General features: G+C 46.2%; 1 protein-coding gene across 2 annotated transcripts in view; it reads right to left on the reverse strand.

The window, feature by feature from the left end:
• The window catches only part of LOC119379328 (low-density lipoprotein receptor-related protein 2), a 241805-nt gene that overhangs the window by 96696 nt on the left and 127134 nt on the right, over positions 1 to 17975 (reverse strand). For both annotated transcript variants that reach the window (XM_037648605.2, XM_049411933.1), the window contains exon 2: positions 506 to 628. In XM_037648605.2, coding sequence (XP_037504533.1) covers positions 506 to 628 — 123 coding nt within the window. The remainder of the gene's footprint in view (positions 1 to 505; positions 629 to 17975) is intronic.

Below are 17975 nucleotides of genomic sequence, written 5' to 3' on the forward strand. Positions count from 1 at the left end.
ATGGAGGGTATCGACGCGGATAGACCACCAGGTCCGCGTTGAATAACAATTCTGTTCTACCGACTGTTCGGACACATTGTGGTAACGAAACTTTGTGCCTATGTCACTTTATGAGCATATACATATCTTTTTAATAATAAAGACTGAGATGCTAACAAATATTTATCACCAATTCGCTTATTATTGAATCAGTATTCTAGATATGATAGAAGAATTTTGCCGTATTTGTTTTTATTGAATTTTGCAATCTGGATTTTTTGTTACTTTTAGGATTGTGATTTTTCTATGATACTAAGGTACGCTTTATCTCTCTCAATTTAAGAAACTGAATGTTCCCCTTCAATATGTTGACGTGCCACTAAGCTGTGCTATTACCGCCACTTGCATGACTGTTCTGCACAGGCGCTTCCGATGCAGTCCATACGCATGTGGGACCTCCCTTTGGAAAGCAATAAACATAGCGACAACTGTGAAAGAAAAAGATAAAAATGCACACGGAGCTTACCACAAGACTGATGTTCATCTTCGCCCTCTTCACAGTCTTTTTGGTAATCACAGACCCACCGTAGAGGAATACATCTGCCGTTACTGCATCTGAAGTTATCTGTTGAACACGTTGTTGTTTCTTCTGAAAACAAAGCAGATAATCTATTAGATTTCCATCCACATGTCAATCAGCAAAAAAAGAATTATTATGCCTCCATTGCCTAAACGAAGTGGAACGTCAAGAAAAATTAAAACAACCTCTTCACCTTCATATCTGGCCATGGTGAGTACATTTGTTTAAAAAAAATTATTTGACCGAAACCTGAATTAAAAACTAATAAGCACTATATTTTCTAAGCTATTTGCAACTGAAACTTTGCTCTAGCGCATCGAAAATAAGGTATGAGATAAGTTTTTCCGTGCTTAAATCTAAACGTTGACGTATGGAAGTTTGCGTACACTCACAGAAAAGATCGAGTAAAAAGGGCACCTTTTTGTCCCACAACGATAATCGTCATTTATTCTGTCTTCCTTTCCTTGCATTATCGCCGCGCGCCCGGCACTTTCTGGTGACGAACGGCATGTGCGCTATCGGCGTGACACAGCATTCTTGGTACGAAAGTGGCCCGGCGCCGAGTTTTCAAGAAAGGAAACGCAAGCAAGCCAGATGACGATTATTGTTGTGGGACAAAAAGACGCCATTTTTACTCGATCTTTTCCGTGAGTGCAGTATAAGTGATGCGTTGGGAGTTCGTAGAGGAGGAGGCCATAAACTAGGTTCAGGAGGGAAAAAAAATGACCTTTTAGATATAATAGTAAAATTGGTCAGTCAGCACTTTTTCATTCATGGCATCAATCAAATAGCGGGAGAAAATTAACTATGTTGCACAGTAAACAACACTTGAGTGAACGAGGCGTAAAAGATGCAATGGGGCGCGGCGCAGGAGTTCATTCATAGTTGAAGCGAAACGCTGTATGTAGGCAACTTGCATCAGTACCGCACACCGCTGTGCGCCAATGAAACGCATCCCCTTTTCCTTAGCGAAGCTGAACAACATCCTTCCCGTGTTGGCCTTGAAGACAATGCGTCATACGCACCAGTATCATCAGCCAGGAATTGCGCGTATAAGTCGAAGTTACCGAGATTGAACTGACGAAGAGCAAATCAAAAAAAAAAAAAAAAAAAAAAGAACGCACGAGAACAGGTAGTTTTACACACTGCAAGTTCAGTTTGTAATGAGTCTTAGTTATAAAAAAACAGTGAGTGCGGTCATTTAAGCAAAATACTGAACAGAGTTCGATGGAACAAGGAAGGAAACAGGACTTCGTCTGAGAAGGGGCTCTCCTCTATAGAGCAGAGTAGTAATAGACCAGGGACGAAGGTAAATAAGAGAGAAAAATAATTGTGACATTTCCATGCCCCCACATCTGTGCACACGTCTTAGGTGCGAAAGCGGCAAGTCAGCCGATCTGTGCTGTTTATCATATAATGCGTTCATCATTTGAACAGCAGTTGAGCAGTCTGAGTTATCTATAGCAAGCAGCTGTGTCTGGGCATTGATCACTTTTCTCAGCACAGCTCGAGTCGGAGCGGAAGTGTCGGTCAACTGTGATATTCAGCTACAAGAGTGAGCGCGTGGAACGTCCAATACTTAGCATTCCATGTTTTTAGAAGACATAAAACGAAGGCATCTCAGCGCTGGGCAGTTTGAAGAAGACTGACACTACTGAAGTGCACAGCTACACGGATGAGATTTCCATAATGCTTTCTTGCCCTGCTATCAAAGGAATTACGGACAGCGTGCGCCGAGAAAGCTGTCCATCACGCAAATGGACAGCGCACTTAGGATGAGAAGAAAAAAAGACAGAGTGCGCCATTTCACCTTTCTTTTATTATTTTACTGACGTCCTTTCTGGGCCGTCCCGGCTCTACCCTCGTGATCAATCTATACAAATTCGCCTACTTGACTGTCCCTTTCGCGGACGCATGTCTTCGATAAAACAAATTCCCAAGAAATGAGCGTAACACGCAGAGAGCGAATAGCAGCAGGGAGTACACACGCCACGAGGCCATGGCATGACACACTTCCCTCCCATCTGTCCTTTCTTGGCGCCCACTACCGCGGCTCCAAATGACAAATGGTGCTCGGCACGAATGACACGCGTGATTTGTGACCAGCAAGTGCGAGGCGCCACGCTTTGATTCGGGACAATGGACGATCCCGGCAGCAGGATCGGAGTCTCTGTTTGATCAGCAGTCTATCCTTTCCGCTTGCCACGCTCAGAATTCGCGACGCCGCGGGCGATCGTGGGCCTGGAAAAACGGAAGACAGCGACAGCATCTTCCAAGCGAACAAACGGCAGACGTTACAGGGTGCGATTTGCACATATCGGTGCTATAGCTGACTTCAGTGAATAAGTTATATTCTTCGCGCGGTGTATCTAGCATGCAGTGCGAAAGCCGCGCTGAAAAGCGGTAAATGCAAGCAGCGGGTGTCATTTTAACTACACCTTTATGATCAATTTAGAAAGGAAAGAGGAGCTGAACGCGATCGACTTTGCACGCTTCACGGCAACGAGCACGCGTCAACGTGTGGGAACTCGTGAGCTGAATAAGTCATTAAGAGAGTGAAAAAAAAAAAGAAGTAATATTTGGATTGCGCTCATTACAAAACAAGCAAGCGGGACAGTTTACTCTTGCGAAATGCTCAACGACACGCTCACTAACTATATGTCATTATATGCACAGGCTAAATGAACATTTTAGTCTTTCATCTTTCCGAATATCTTGGCGCCCTCCTCACACAACGTCTCTCGTGGTCATCACAAATTACATCAATATGCGCTAACTGCCCTAGGTCACTACTGTAACTTTCATAAACAGACAAGTGGAATCTGCTCATATAATGCTGGAAAAATGTATTTTTGCATTTCTTTTACTTTCTTTTTGCATTTTCCCAAACGAAAATGGAAAAGTTTGACGTTGTCAAGATTATTATTACTTTTCCTTTTCAATTTTCGGATCTGTTCTTCCTGTCGCTGTACTTTTTGATGTGCTGATTCATATTTAATCGCACCTCCGGCGGCCGTCTCGACAAAATACCTTTTCTATTAGTGCACAAAGTGGCTCCTTAATCCATCGTCCATAATTTATACTTATATGTAATATTCAGAGATAAAATTTGCGGTATAGCAGACAACACAGTCAAATTGATAATAATAATAATAATATCTGGGGTTTAACGTCCCAAAACCACGACATGATTATGAGAAACGCCCTAGTGGAGGGCTCCGCAAATTTCGACCACCATGGGGTTGTTTAATGTGCACCTAAATCTAAGTACACGGGCCTCGGAACATCTTCGCCTCCGTCGAAAATGCAGCCGCCGCGGCCGGGATTCGATCCCGCGACCTTCGGGTCAGCAGTCGAGCGCCATAACGACTAAACCACCGGGGCGGGGCGCAGTCAAATTGAGTACGTTAAAATACGAACTGTATTTGCAGAATCAGTATAACGCCGCTTCACGACCGGAACAAACAGGTGTTAGGCACACGTTATGTTTTAAAGAGAAATGCCCGTACCGCTCAGATAAACAATGAGGTGCCTATACACTCAAGAACAAGTGCCCAATCTACAGACCGACAATATTACTCCCTTATCGGGCATACAGACAGCCTGGCGCTTTGCTGCGCTCGCCTCGTTTTGCGGTCGCTGTCACGGATACATAGTGAAACAGTGAAGACACGGGTGAGAGGAGTTGGCTGCAATCTCCAAGTATCGCGAGTAGGTCATGATACGCGAGCCGGGCTGATACATTCGTCAAGCCTGCAAAGCGCTTGATTTTCCCGATACTATTCGCTTTCTGGCGTTGCGGTGTACCGATACACTCGGCATTTCTGCCTTGCTTATGTACACCTATGAGCAAAAGTATATGCACCACGGAAGCGCGAGCCCAAATCGCTTTCTACGCCATCAAGCCGTCTGCTGTCGAGAGCATTACTATGACGGAATTTGTCAGAAATGCTCTCGACAGCAGACGGCGAAAGTATACGGATGGCAATGGTCCGTATACTTTTGCTCACGGGTGTACGTCCCTGCGTTATCATGAGGCAAAAGGTACTCGTAGATAAGACACTAACGAGCATTTGTTATACCAGTGGCGTAGGCAGATAATTGTTTGGGGGGGGGGGGGTGCCACACCCTGGCTACGCCACTATTTGTTACCATTTTAAAAACTGGGCTTCGACAAAACATACTCGCACTAGACATAGCCCCCAAGTATGAATATAAAGGTGAATTAGCGAATGACGAGGCGGTATTAATTGGTACGACTCGTGGATAAGGAGCCACGTTGTGCACTAATAGAAAAGGAATTTTCTCTCGAGACGGCCGCCGGAGGGGCGATTAAAGAAAGAAAAGCCGGATAGTGAAAGAAGAATAATGAAGCATGTCAGTCACGAGTGTATAGCCCTCAAGGGCAACAAGCCGATCGAGTGCACAGGCACATATCGGCGATATTGGCTCATTATAAGGAGACGAAGCGAAGGCTGCACTTAATCGACGACGAGATGACAGGCGCCCGTCGTCACCGGAGACAGGTGGTGCGGGCGCTCTAAATTGCCCATCATCGCAGAACGACGTGCCGCCACTTGCGCCGACGCCTCCGAGCGCCTTAATGAAAGCCGCTCAGCGGGAAACAACTCGGCCTAATTAAGGCTCGCTCGTGCAGTGCAGACTTGGCGAGCACCGAACGCTTCGCTTGTTGTCCACGCTTTGTAGACAAACGAGGTAAGAACAACCTTGAAGGATCTTGCACGCGCAACACAGGAGGTTATTTAGAGGAAGAAAAGTTTGCCGGTGTGTTCGCCAACAAAGGAGGGGGAGGGAAATGATGCCCAAGAAGAAAGAGGGCTGCGAAGGAAGTAAAAGAGGCGGGAAGAAGAGAATGCTCATATGCCACCTTTCAAGAAGCCTCTGTTATGCAACGCAACCAGACAAAAAAAAATTGCTTTGCGAATGACTGCGACACCCTCAAATCCAAACCCGGCATAACCTTGCGAAGCTGTAACTGAGCACAGGGGCGTTTTTTGTACTTCGGCCCCATGGAAAAAGCGGTCGCCGTTGCCGGTAATTGAAACGGTGCCTAAGACAGACTCAAAGCTCTACGACATAGTTGAAGATGGCCGAAATGAGCTCAAATTCTCTAAGAAAAAGAACAAACAACATTTGTCCAAGCACAGCATATTTGTTTCAGTTACAATGTGTTGACATCCTATTGCGATGTGTAAGCACTGACAGGAAGTTGCGTAGGGATAGGTTAATGGAGATCTTGAAAATGAAGCTACGTATAGGGCTGTAGTTGCGTGTTTGTTTCGTATTAACTACCCTGTCACTGTAGACGTAGAAACTACAGGTGAACGATTCACAGCAACCAAAACAGTAAGCCTACCCCAATAGGGCTGCACGGGACTCGCTGTGGGAAGACACGACAGGAACTGTGTACATGGTGGTACTGGCGTGCGACAAGTTCCTCGAATAGCGGCTACAAACGAGTCAAAGGACGAATACCACGAATAGATGCGGCTATGCTTGTTGGACGGCGTCGCATAACGGAGCGCATAAGTGCATCGAATTACATATATTCGTATGCTTCTCTTTCAACGCCTGCACATCAGGTACAGGGAACAGTAAACCAATGTACACGTACAACAACACAGCGGAACTGCTGTTGGCACGTTCCCAACCAAGTGCACGCGTACGAATGCCGACACATGCGAGTCATCTGATGATGCAAAGAGACAAGCAACTTCTAGATGAGCTTGCGACAAATGGAAGAGGGGCAATGGTATTCTGCGAGCCAAAGCGATCAGTCTTTCTAGGAAAGGGTTCCATAAAAGCACCCTTCACGCGCGTTTGACGTGAAAGCGTTCCGAATAGCCCAGAAGAGAGATCTCGAATTGCGGTCGACACGCTTACACTTACAGGCAATAAGCCGCGTTGGAAACTGTTACGGAAATGACTGCGTGACAAGGGAGTCTGGCATTGTCAGTGCAGGAAAAAAACTTTCCCGCCGAGCAGGGAACTGTAACGTCACTCAGAACAAACGCTTCGACACAAAGCGCGTTAGAAAGAAACGCACTAACACTTTCGCCGTGAACAGAACTCCAAAATCAGTTAGATACGATTGGTGCAATGTGCGCTCTTCTGAAAGCGCCGGATGAAGCAATGGAGCCAATAGCAGAGTTCGCGCTGACCGAACTCTGCGATCAAATTTACCTCGATTGGGTGGCCTGGAAGAGAGACAGAAATACGAGGCCAGAATGCGAGAGCACAACGCAAGCAGACCGGAGCGTCCCTCCATCCCTGTTCAGGAGCCATCGAGTTATACGACAACGCTGAACTGGCAATGTGGAGACGGTGAAAACTTCCCAAGAAGGAGCCGCTTTCACTGCAGTTTTTTAGCAGCATGGGCACAGAGAGACACTTGTTCCTCTTCCAAGCACTTCCGGTCGAGAACTTACTTCCGGTTTTCCGAACATTCAGAAAGTGTTGTAAAAAAATGAAACTGGTACAAAATCGACGGTTCTGGTGTACGCATACACACTGCTAGGCAGCCGTTGCCTCGACGAAGACAAGTCCATTTAGAGAAATGTTGGCTCCAGCGACATCCCCTGTACAACGACTTCTTATCACGTCAAGCCTCCATTTTACCTTGAACCTCTGTCTTGTAAGGAACAAGGGCAAAAGTTAAAAAAGAAACGTCATATGCACCTGCCATCATCGTAGTGCTATGTTTGAAGAATGAATCAGTATTATCTCTCCAAGCTGTGAATGTGAACGCACTAAGATATATCTGCGACATATCTTTTTTTTTTTTTTGCATGAATACGGGAAAACACGTACAAATAGGGGGGAAAAAAGGAAAAACCGGGAAGATACGCAAAGATGCTTGAACGACGCAGAAAATACCGCTGAGAATTTGGCATGCAGCAGCCATGTTTTAAACTAAGAGGAAGGGGTGTGAATTGATAATTGGCTTTTCAATGCGTTAGCTTCCACAAGAATAACCGTGCCTCGCCGTGTCCCACAATATCATGTGCCTATATAGGTGGTGCGTCAAGACAACGTTTCGAAACGAAAGGGTAAACAAGCACGCACGCACGCACGCACGCACGCGCACACACACCTAATAAAACTTTATGCGCTTATGTTTATGTTACACATTGGTGACTTACTCATAATACGTGGCAGCAGGTTTATCCGAGATGATAGCTGCACATTGACGGCAAAACGTCTAAGATTGATATTTTTAGAGGCTGTTACCAGGAAACAGTATCAGAATCCAAAAACGGCGAAATCTCGGGAACTATGCGGCAACGACTTCGCATGTAACTTTCTTGTTCCTATTACAATATTTGCGAAGGTGGATACTTCTCTTTATTTCTTGCTTTCAAGCGTAGCGGCACTCCACACTCGTTGCCACCGATGATACACAGCGTGTTTTTTTTTTTCAATACAAATTTTTCATAATAATTCGATGACAGTCTGGCTCCTGTCGTTTTCGCACACAAACTATGTCGAGGCGGAAATACTTTGCCGAAACTAAAATGACATTGACGTGAATAATTAACAAAAACTCGTTCATTAACGTTTTAATTGTGCACTTGAGGGCAGTCATTTGTATTAAGAAGTTGTAGTTCGTGCCAATTTATGGCATATTCATTTTTTAGAAATCACAAAAGTTGCACGTAATTCGAGATATTCATCACCGAATTTTTAGGCCGATATTGCAACTGATCGCGCCCGGCGCGCACGAAACGCGACCACTCTGTTACGTCAGACCGGAACTACCCGTGACAAGGAAGTGCTGAAATATGAATGAAGGCGCGTTGTTGCCGTATCTTTTCGTGAAAAGGGGCAAGTCATCTCACTCGCGCCAGCGGATCGTTTCAGCTTTGCGTGTGGTGTTTGGTGCTCATCTGCTCTTTTCGAGCTGTGCGCGCAAGAAAACCACAATATCAGCCTTTTCTTCTTTCTCTGTGCAGCATAAAACTCAGGGGCGGCCACTGCGGCGCTTCTTCTCGCAGACAGGCGAAATAGTTTCGCGCCTGTTTATGGTTTAAGAACGAAACAGATAAGCATCACAAATTGCACCCAAATAAAAGCTGTCTACTTGTGTATTTCAGAATGCTTGCCCATTTTCCTGAACAGATTCTGTTTTGGCGCGCCTTGATTCAAATTTCGTCACTTCCTTGTCACGTGTAGTTAGGGTCTTACGTTAGATAGGCCGCGTTTCCTGCGCGCCAAGCGACGTCAGTTTCCATATCACTCTAAAAAATTCTGTGATTAGTATCTCGAACTACGCGCAACTTTTGTGATTTATCAAATATCGACGCACAAATATCGACGCACTGTTTGCCCATCACTGAAATGGCCTCGCTGGAGTCTCGGACCAAATCTTGTCGCAAACAAGAAACCAGAAGACTGTCAGCCGCGGAAGTGATTAAATCGAGCCCTCTGTTAAACACCCACGCTTTGTGAATTGTGTTTCATAGCCGTAGACACGCCAGTCACATTGTGCTCCGTTGGGTTCTGTAATAAAACTATAATAAAACGCTGCGACTTGCTCTGTGATCTCGGAAGTAAAAAGTTATTAGATGCGAAGCATCTTATAGCGGAGTTCAAACCGGTGGTGGCGGTGGTGGTGTGCGGCGTGACCACCCTTACTGCGCATGCGCATACCCTCTCCCCCACACTTACCATTTCCCCTCCTCCTCTCCACTCCCCCCTCTCCTCTTTCTCTCTCCCCTCCCCCTCTCCCCTCCCCACTCTTCCTCTGAAAGGCGGGCTAGACATGCCGAAATTTTCTCCTGCGCAACGCCGCGATGAGCGCCAGCGCATGCGCGTCCCCTCCCCCCCTCTCTCCTCTCCTACGCTGCCCCCTCTCGCGCGCCTGTCGACACCGCGTTCACCGCTCACCCTGTGAGAATTAACGGTCAGGCTAGAGGGAAAACAAGGCGCACGTAGCGGTCCTCTTCGCGTTCCACGACGCGAGGTCGGTAGCATGCCCAACGAACGCCAACGGAACGCGATCGTGCAAGTGCGCCGGCTTCGCATCACCTCATGGTCCCCTTTAGCGAGAAATGGTGTAATTTTTTCTCTTCTTTTCGCAAAGCCCCATTTCACGTATTTACAAAGCGATTAGAAAACACGTTTTATGTCTAGGGCGATCACATAACCGATTTTCAAACCATTCAAGCCAATCGTTGAACATTATCGGAGACATTACAGGTCTCCTGCCTCTGTGAAGCTATCGGAACACACAATGCTCATATCGCGTGCCTGGATGATATACTTCGCTTTGAAACTTCGGTATCCTCTATGCAATCTATCGCAGCAATATAGCAATGTAATGGAATAAGCAATATCTGGCGCAATTTCTAGTCTCCAACGTTACCACCTTGATCGTATTTTCCACACAATTTAGTATCAAATTACTGCCAAGTGTCAAAGAACACAAAACGAACTTAGTGAAGAGAGATTTATTTTTGGTTTCTCAACGAAAGTGGCATTTCTGCGGATGTTTATTTTCACACGCACATCTATTATAAAAAATAAACAATCAATGCACGAATACACGCCGTTAAGGAGGATTCGTCAACCGTCCTATAACGGCTCTCAAATAGAGGAGTAAAACACGCCTTGGTGCATCCCACTTCCGCGCGTGCTTGCGCAGTAAGAAACTTCGCTGAAGGAATCCCAACAAGACAAAAGTTCAGGGGAAGATGGAGACTTGCAGCGATGAGATACCGTTGAACAGGGCATGTCGCTATAGAGCCTGCGTTTCGACAAGTGGACTTGTCTTCGTCTTCGTCAGCAACTGTCTTCCTTAGCAGCGCGTATGTGTACGCTTTGCTCCCTTTCCCTCGACCACAAAATTAGAGAAGAAAACAAATGCGAAAAAATAGGGGGGGGGGGTGGAGAAAGGATAAGAGGGGCTATTCAGATAGGTTGGCGCGTCAAATTGCGTAAGAGGAAAAAGACAAAAAATGAAAGAGAAAAGAAAAAGTGGGGAGGGGGGCGGCGGCAGATATCTGATTTGTATACGGGTTTTATTCTGTCCTGTCCGTCATAGGTCGGCAGACTCACTCATGAGTCGACTCACTCAGACTCAGATCACTCAGTCTGAGTGAGTCCTAGCGTTTATACGCGAGCTCAATATTTATTGATCAGAGGCGTGAGTTACGTAGAAAGAGGGTGGGGTGGGGGGACAGGTTGACCTCTTCCCCGCAAACTCTTTCAGAGGAAGTTCTTGATAAAAATATGTCGTGCGAGTTACCACTTTCAATAAAAATGTCCTTAGTGGATTGCGGCCACTGATAACTCATATTTGAAGGTTCGACATCAAAAGGCGCCAAGTAGAGCACCATATATGCGAGATATTGGTGTTAAAGAGCATTGACACCATGGTCAAAAAAGCCAATTATACGCTAACGGACTCATGAGTCGCCTCACTCAGACTCACTAAGATTCAGATAGAACCACGAGTCTGAGTGAGTCCGAGAGAGTAATATTTTGGTGATTTTGAGTCCCAGTGAGTCCGTCTGACAAAAATTTCAGTGGGTCTGAGTCCGAGTGAGTCCAGTTGAGGAAAATTTTGGTGAGTCTGAGTCCGAGTCAGCTCTAAGGGCAAAATATATTTCATGAGTGAGTCTGAGTGAGGTCCACATTTTTTGCCGACCTATGATTCCCGTACTGCTTTTGTTTATAACAGCGGAGCTGTTTAAGCCGGCCGTAACTGTCGCGAACAGAAAGCTATCATCATCATGAACAAGCACGCGCTCTCCCCCAAAACACGTGCGCCGATTTCTCCGGCGTGGGATGCAGTAACTCTGATGGGGGAGACAGCGAGTACAGAGAGAGAGAGAGAAAGAAAGAAAGAAAGAAAGAAGAAAGAAAGAAAGAAAGAAAGAAAGAAAGAAAGAAAGAAAGAAAGAAAGAAAGAAAGCAAAAGAAAAATTCTAGGGGGGAGGGGGGAGTTTTCTTCGCGAGGCGAGATTTGAAACCGCGTACCGACGATCAGAAGGCGAGCTTCTTAACCTCTCGGCTATCCAGGCACGCTAGCAGAACATAGCACAGCCTCGTATAGTATAATACAGCAATGGGGTGGGAAAGGGGAGTGAGGGTGAGGAGGACGGATGTGAGGTTGATAAGGAAGAAAAGCAGCAGGGAAAGGAGGAGGGGAGACAGTAAAGCAACGAGAGAGAACGAAAGGTAGAAAGAGAAAGTAGGAGAAAAATAGAAAGAGGAAGCGAGAGAGAGAGATAGAAATGCAAATAAACAGACAAAGAAAGCATACAGAAAAGAAAGAGAGAGAGAGAGAGAAAAAGAAAGAAATAGTCGACGAAGGAAAGAGAACATTTGCAAAACTTAGAAAAAACAGCAACTACACCTAGGTGCCTACAAGCTCCGCTGTCTCTTCAGCGTTGCACCTCCAGTTCAAACTAGGCTTTTTTTTTTTTCTTTTGCTCAACGACTTCCCAAAAGTGCACCGATTCGCTTGTTCCAAATTGCCTGCAAAGGGTATTTTTATCACTGCCACAGGGCAAAGAGCGTTAACTGCACCGTAGGTAAAAGTAAACCATGATGCTTCTGCGTTTACTATCGCATACAGTGCCAGCAACATGTTCCTAAGTGTTCAGAAGCGAATAAAATACCGGTACGCATTATGTTAGTCTCAGTTGGCTGCCTCGCAGCTGCATCCAAACGAATGGGCACAACGTGCGTGCCAGAAACAGGCAGCAATCGCGTGCTTCCTTCCTGCGTTGTTCCTGTCGGGCCAAGATAACCCAGAGCGCCTCATCAAAGACTAGGTTTGCAAAGCAGTGACCGCCCTCCCCCCTCCCCCCATGTGGCTGTGCAGTAGTATTGAAAAAAATCACATTTTATCCGTTCTGCCTGTAATAATAATAATAATAATAATAATAATAATAATAATAATAATAATAATAATAATAATAATAATAATAATAATAATAATAATAATAATATCTCGGTTTTAATGTCCCAAAACCACGACATGATTATGAGACGCCGTAGTGGAGGGCTCTGGAAATTTCGACCACCTGGGGTTCTTTAACGTGCACCTAAACTTAAGCACACGGGCCTCAAACATTTTCGCATCCATCGAAAATGCAGCCGCCGCGGCCAGGGTACTACCTTTGAAGGGAATAGCGTAATATATGGGACATGAAAATATGTAACAGCGTGCGCGCGCACACACACGCACAAGCGTGCGCTTCCTTCTAAATTGTTTATCTAGAAACCACAGTTCTTTTTTTCGCAACAAGAAAACAAAACCATTTCGCTTAAAGAAACAAGGCTCAAAGGTCGTATGACGCGGGGTGAAAGTCTATTAGGCGCTCTAAGAAGACGTCACAATGACCTCGCCGATTGTTGAAGGACTTGGACGATACCATCCGACAAAGGTGGCTTCCGCAAGAAAATAGCGGAAAGGGGTGGGGAAGGTGGAACTTAAGAAAACAAAAAACACGTCATTCGTATTTGACCTTCCTACGGCTATCGCGACTCCGGCTACTAAAGCAAGCAACACGCAAGACTCAGCTTGATGCCTCGCAAGGCCTCCACGACGACGACAAAGGTAGAATTACAGCGTCTGAGTGAAAGTTTACTCCAGTCAGCAGGCAAATGGGCGTAAACCGTCGTGTCCTATACCACTATAAGCAACGTTCTCTTGCCACAGATAGAAGTGGAGTGCGCTTTCATATTAGACTCAACACGACTCTGCAAAGACTCATTGCGGCATCTCAACTCAGGATGCATACATTGGCCGCGGTAGCGATGGATGCGATTCGCAAGTGTGAGTTACGTTATAATAAGGGCAACCGCTGTATCTTTATAGAAGATACTAGAAATTGCACCAAAGTCTGAACTGTATAGTTCCACCCACCTTGTTGCTAAACTTAAAAAAAAAGCTTAAATATTTCGAAAAGCGGGTAATAGTGCAGTGGTATAGCAGTTACATACTAGTATACCAATACTAACGGTAAAAGTAATGCCATCAGGGTTCCAAAGCTACAACCCGCACGTATCACCGACATCAGGCGCTAACGGGCCGGACAAAGCAGAAGCAGAACCCAGTGCGAGGCTCTGCCGCTGAGGCAAGACCTTTGAAACCAGGACAGGGCTCGGGCGGCGGCAGCGCGCTACCTGGACATGAGGAGCTCGCCACCAACCGTTGGGCTCAAGCCTCGTCGCACAATAAAGTTTATTTCTCTATATACATGGTGAGCCTTATAATACGCAGCAGCGAAAGGGCTCTATGTTAATCGTAGCTATACTTAGGCATCGTGTGCATCGAAATATCAATGCAGGAGCAATTTCAATAGATCCGCCTCCGCGAAATGCGGGCGCAGTCACTTGGTTCTCGCAGTAGAACGCTGGGACCGCAGAGTCATTGTGGCGTGCCCTAACGCAGTTAGCCTGAATGAGGCAAACAGTCCTATACGAAATTAGAAAGAAGACCATGCCCAGCGCACATAGGTACATGTCGATGATTATGAGTTAAGCGCAACAGCGCATTTCTATTCGTGTCATTGTCGCCCGTTACAACAGCAATCTGGCGGCGCACTGCAACAACCAGTGAAAGAAGGCAATTCGTCAGTAACCCTCAAATATGCGATTCGACAAGCAGCATTATCGTAATGCACGCTCTTAACCCATATGCGAAACGGAATGACGATGCCAGCTGCCAAAGCTTACTTCTGCTATAACTGACAAATGCCCTCCCAGACATCAGTGAAATGACTATGCAGCCAAGTTTGTGCCTCCGCCTGCTTAAACAAAAGAGGTCAACACAGGAGACTAGCCAAGCTGCGCTCCAACTGCGCTCTTCCCGGTTCCTTCAGTAGCGGAGACGCTAACGACCTCGGTCACGAAAGTCGTTTCAACCAGCTATACAGCGTCAGCCTCCATTTGCCTGCATTGCACAGGAACACGCAAGCTAAGCGTTGTAGTGCATAAGGGTGTCCGCGATGCGTCTCATCTTGGATAAAACGTGCTACACGCCTAATCGTACATGTTCCTCGAGCGCCAAGTTGATGCAGCATGCGACTCGCGTTGCTTAGGTGTTCTTATTTATCTTTTATCTGCACCATCAGGTTCTTTACAGAATTGCACGAAACTCTTCTAAACAATGTTTGGCTTGTTACAATATCTAGTTTCAGACAGATAAAAGCTGGTTCAAACTGCAAGTACACCTTTGGGTATAGCAGTGCTGCCCCAGGCTCGCGAGTGTCCCATGGCAGCAGTATGAAGTGAATCGTAAAGCAAGCAGATAGCGGGCTGCACCTTCATCAGAAAACATGCATCTAGCTGCCTCATATAGCACTGGCATGCTATTAATTATTGGGGATTTATGTCCCAAAACCAAGATATGATTATGAAAGACGCCGTATTGGAGGGCTCCGGAAACTTCGACCACCTGGGATTCTTTAACGTGCACCTAAACTTAAGCACACGGGCCTCTAGCATTTCGCCTCCATCGAAATGCGGCCGCCGCATTCGACCCCGCAACATTCGGGTCCGCAGTCAAGCACATAAACGCTAGACCACTAGTCAAGCACACGTCTACGTCTGTCTGCCTGTGACTATAGGATACTACTACTGAAGGCGAGTGGAAAAAATAAGATACCAGGATGATTAACTTCAAATCGGGGGGAGAAGTTGGAAGTATTGTTTTTCTGCTGTTCCATTTCAGTTTTGTATGAAAACAGGAACTTCATCGAGCGCCAGAATTCAGCAGTGGATTGTGAGAAATTACGATCGCATGTAGCGCCTAACTTAGAATAACCAGAAATACAATATTTCTAGTCGAGAAACAGACGCAAAGTAAATGAAAATACAGCTGAGCAATACACGTGCACTGTCGCACGAAGTAAAAAGACCAGAACATGGCAATAGTTACAGCCGTTACGTAGTTTGCAGCCTGACATGGCGATACTATAACGACGCTGCACGCGACGACAAAGAAGGGCGCTTTTTGTAACACTGAGGACGCCATTCAAGGGCGGATCACCAAGAAGACGCTTCTTACTAGAATGCTGGTCACATGCAGTGCGTGACCGCGCTGTACGTGCGCACCCACTCAACAGGGCACGCTGCTTTGTCCGGCTAAAAGGCAGAGTCAATACATAGGAGCAACGTGCTGATCTCGTAAACGAAACGCTGTCAAAGCAACCGCATCACCCCCGCACACATAGTTACGTGTGATACATCATAAGCAGAAGAGGCAGAGTACAATGACCAGCACATGAAGTACGTTATGTCACAGCACCATTGCCAACCTCAAGCTAAGGATCGCCATGCCATATACACAGGGATATGGCATTTCGCTGCTGAGATCGAGACTGCGAGTTCAATCTCGGCCCCGGCAGCCGCATTTCGATTTAGCTGAACTTTTGAAAAATCAGGCGCTCCAAATTATTCCGGAATCGCTTACTACGGCGCGCCACACGTTCAAATCGTGATACTCCAGAATTTTTTTTTTCTAATTCCGCAATTTTCACCCATGCTGCATGCTTTTGATGCGCTGTCCCGTCAACCCTCTGCATATGAACGACGAGAACCGCCGTGCGTGTTAAATACCGCATTAAATATGCGAGTCAGAACTAAGCGTCCAAAGCATGCATGTGCTTAATCGTTCAAGGCGCGTCACTATTAATTAAGACTGATACATGTTGGTAACCAGGAATTCATTAGATCCTGCGTTATTGTAGGGATTCTGGTAGACATATCATTTCTGAACTGTTACGTGCTGAAACCCCGACGTGATTATAAGGCATGCCATAGTGGGGGACTAAGGGTTAATTTTGACAACCCAGGGCTTACAACGCACTTAAAGTATTTCGCCCCATCGAAATGCCGGCGTCGTGGCTAGGAAACGAACCCTCGTCCTCAATCCTGGCAAAGCCGCCGACGAAGAATTCTCAAGAAAAACAATGACATTTACCACACAGTAAACAGCAAGACCCGAACCTTGTATTCACACTTTGTACTAACAGGAGATTCAAAAATTGCGGAACAAGCAGGTGATAGGTTCGCGAACAAATGTCAGCAATGCAGATGTACGAAACTTGGCGTGGCCACGTTCAATTCGCACGCTGACTGGAACGATGACGAACAAGGGGAAAGTAAGCACAGATGCGTATAAAAGCATCCACAAACATCACACATATAGCTATAGCTCTACGTATACTGTGCAGCGTGGAAACAAAGATATATTGCACGACCCCTTTGCTAGCTTGGGAGCGGTCACATGGGAGGAATTTGTGAGCAGTAGCTTTGCATGGTAAACAACTGCAAATAAGACATGCCCGAACAATCCCCGCATTGACCGCGAACACGCGGTCCACGGCCTAATCAGGCGGGACAGACGACCGCATATACAACCTGCGACTCGGAGCCAAACGCTAATCGGATCGTGCGCGTGCTTAGGTGCGTTGGAGGCGCCCCTGGTGCGTCAAAAGTAATAAAAAAAAAAAAAAAAACACGAGTGCAGTGAGTACAAAGTGAAATATTAAGACAGCTTTGTATACGGTGCGCGCCATATTTAGGTCAGGGTCTATGCACGCGTCGTTAAATGCCCAAGAGACAAGTGCTGAGTGAGAAGGAAAAGCGATAGTAAAAACTAGGAATGCGCATAAGCGTATGCCGCAACACAGCAATGAGGAAATTATGGGATTTGACAAGCCAAAACCACGACATGCTTACGAGGCATGTTCCTGTAAGACATCTAAGTCCTTTAACGTTAGTTTTCCATTTCAGCTCAAGGACAAGCCGATGGCAAATATCGTATACGCCTCACTGCATGAGCCTGCGTAGCACGTACGTTCTCGGTGCTTCATGTGCCTATAGCTGGCAAACTGAAAAATTTTGGGAACTCACACGTACGCATGAGGCAGCACACAAAGTGCATGGCTGTATACATTAGGTGCCCTCCTTAAATGTAGTAAGGCGCACGCGTAAAAGTGCCTTGACACGTCATACACGTGGGCGACATCTGTGAGAGAGCGCGTACTTGAAAAGCACTGCTTTATATATATATATATATATATATATATATATATATATATATATATATATATATATATATATATATATATATATATATATATAAAGCCCGAGTCAACATTTCCCGTCCCGTGGCGATTTCCCCAACATCCACGAAGCAAACGGGACCCGCAGCCGACGACCATCGCAACGAGCGCCGACGGGGGCCCCGCATGGCCCTAGAAGCAACAACCCCTACGACACAACTCGGGGCCACGCGGAGGCTGCCGGTGGCATTGCTTCCCCACGCAGGGACCGACTGACCAACACATCAGGTACGACCCGCTTCAGCACATGTTGGTCTCGCGAATTTATGGCCTTAAGGAAGACAACTGATAAGCGCGTGAGATTTCAAATG

This window comes from Rhipicephalus sanguineus, chromosome 1, assembly GCF_013339695.2.
Source record: "Rhipicephalus sanguineus isolate Rsan-2018 chromosome 1, BIME_Rsan_1.4, whole genome shotgun sequence".
Lineage (NCBI taxonomy): Eukaryota > Metazoa > Arthropoda > Arachnida > Ixodida > Ixodidae > Rhipicephalus > Rhipicephalus sanguineus.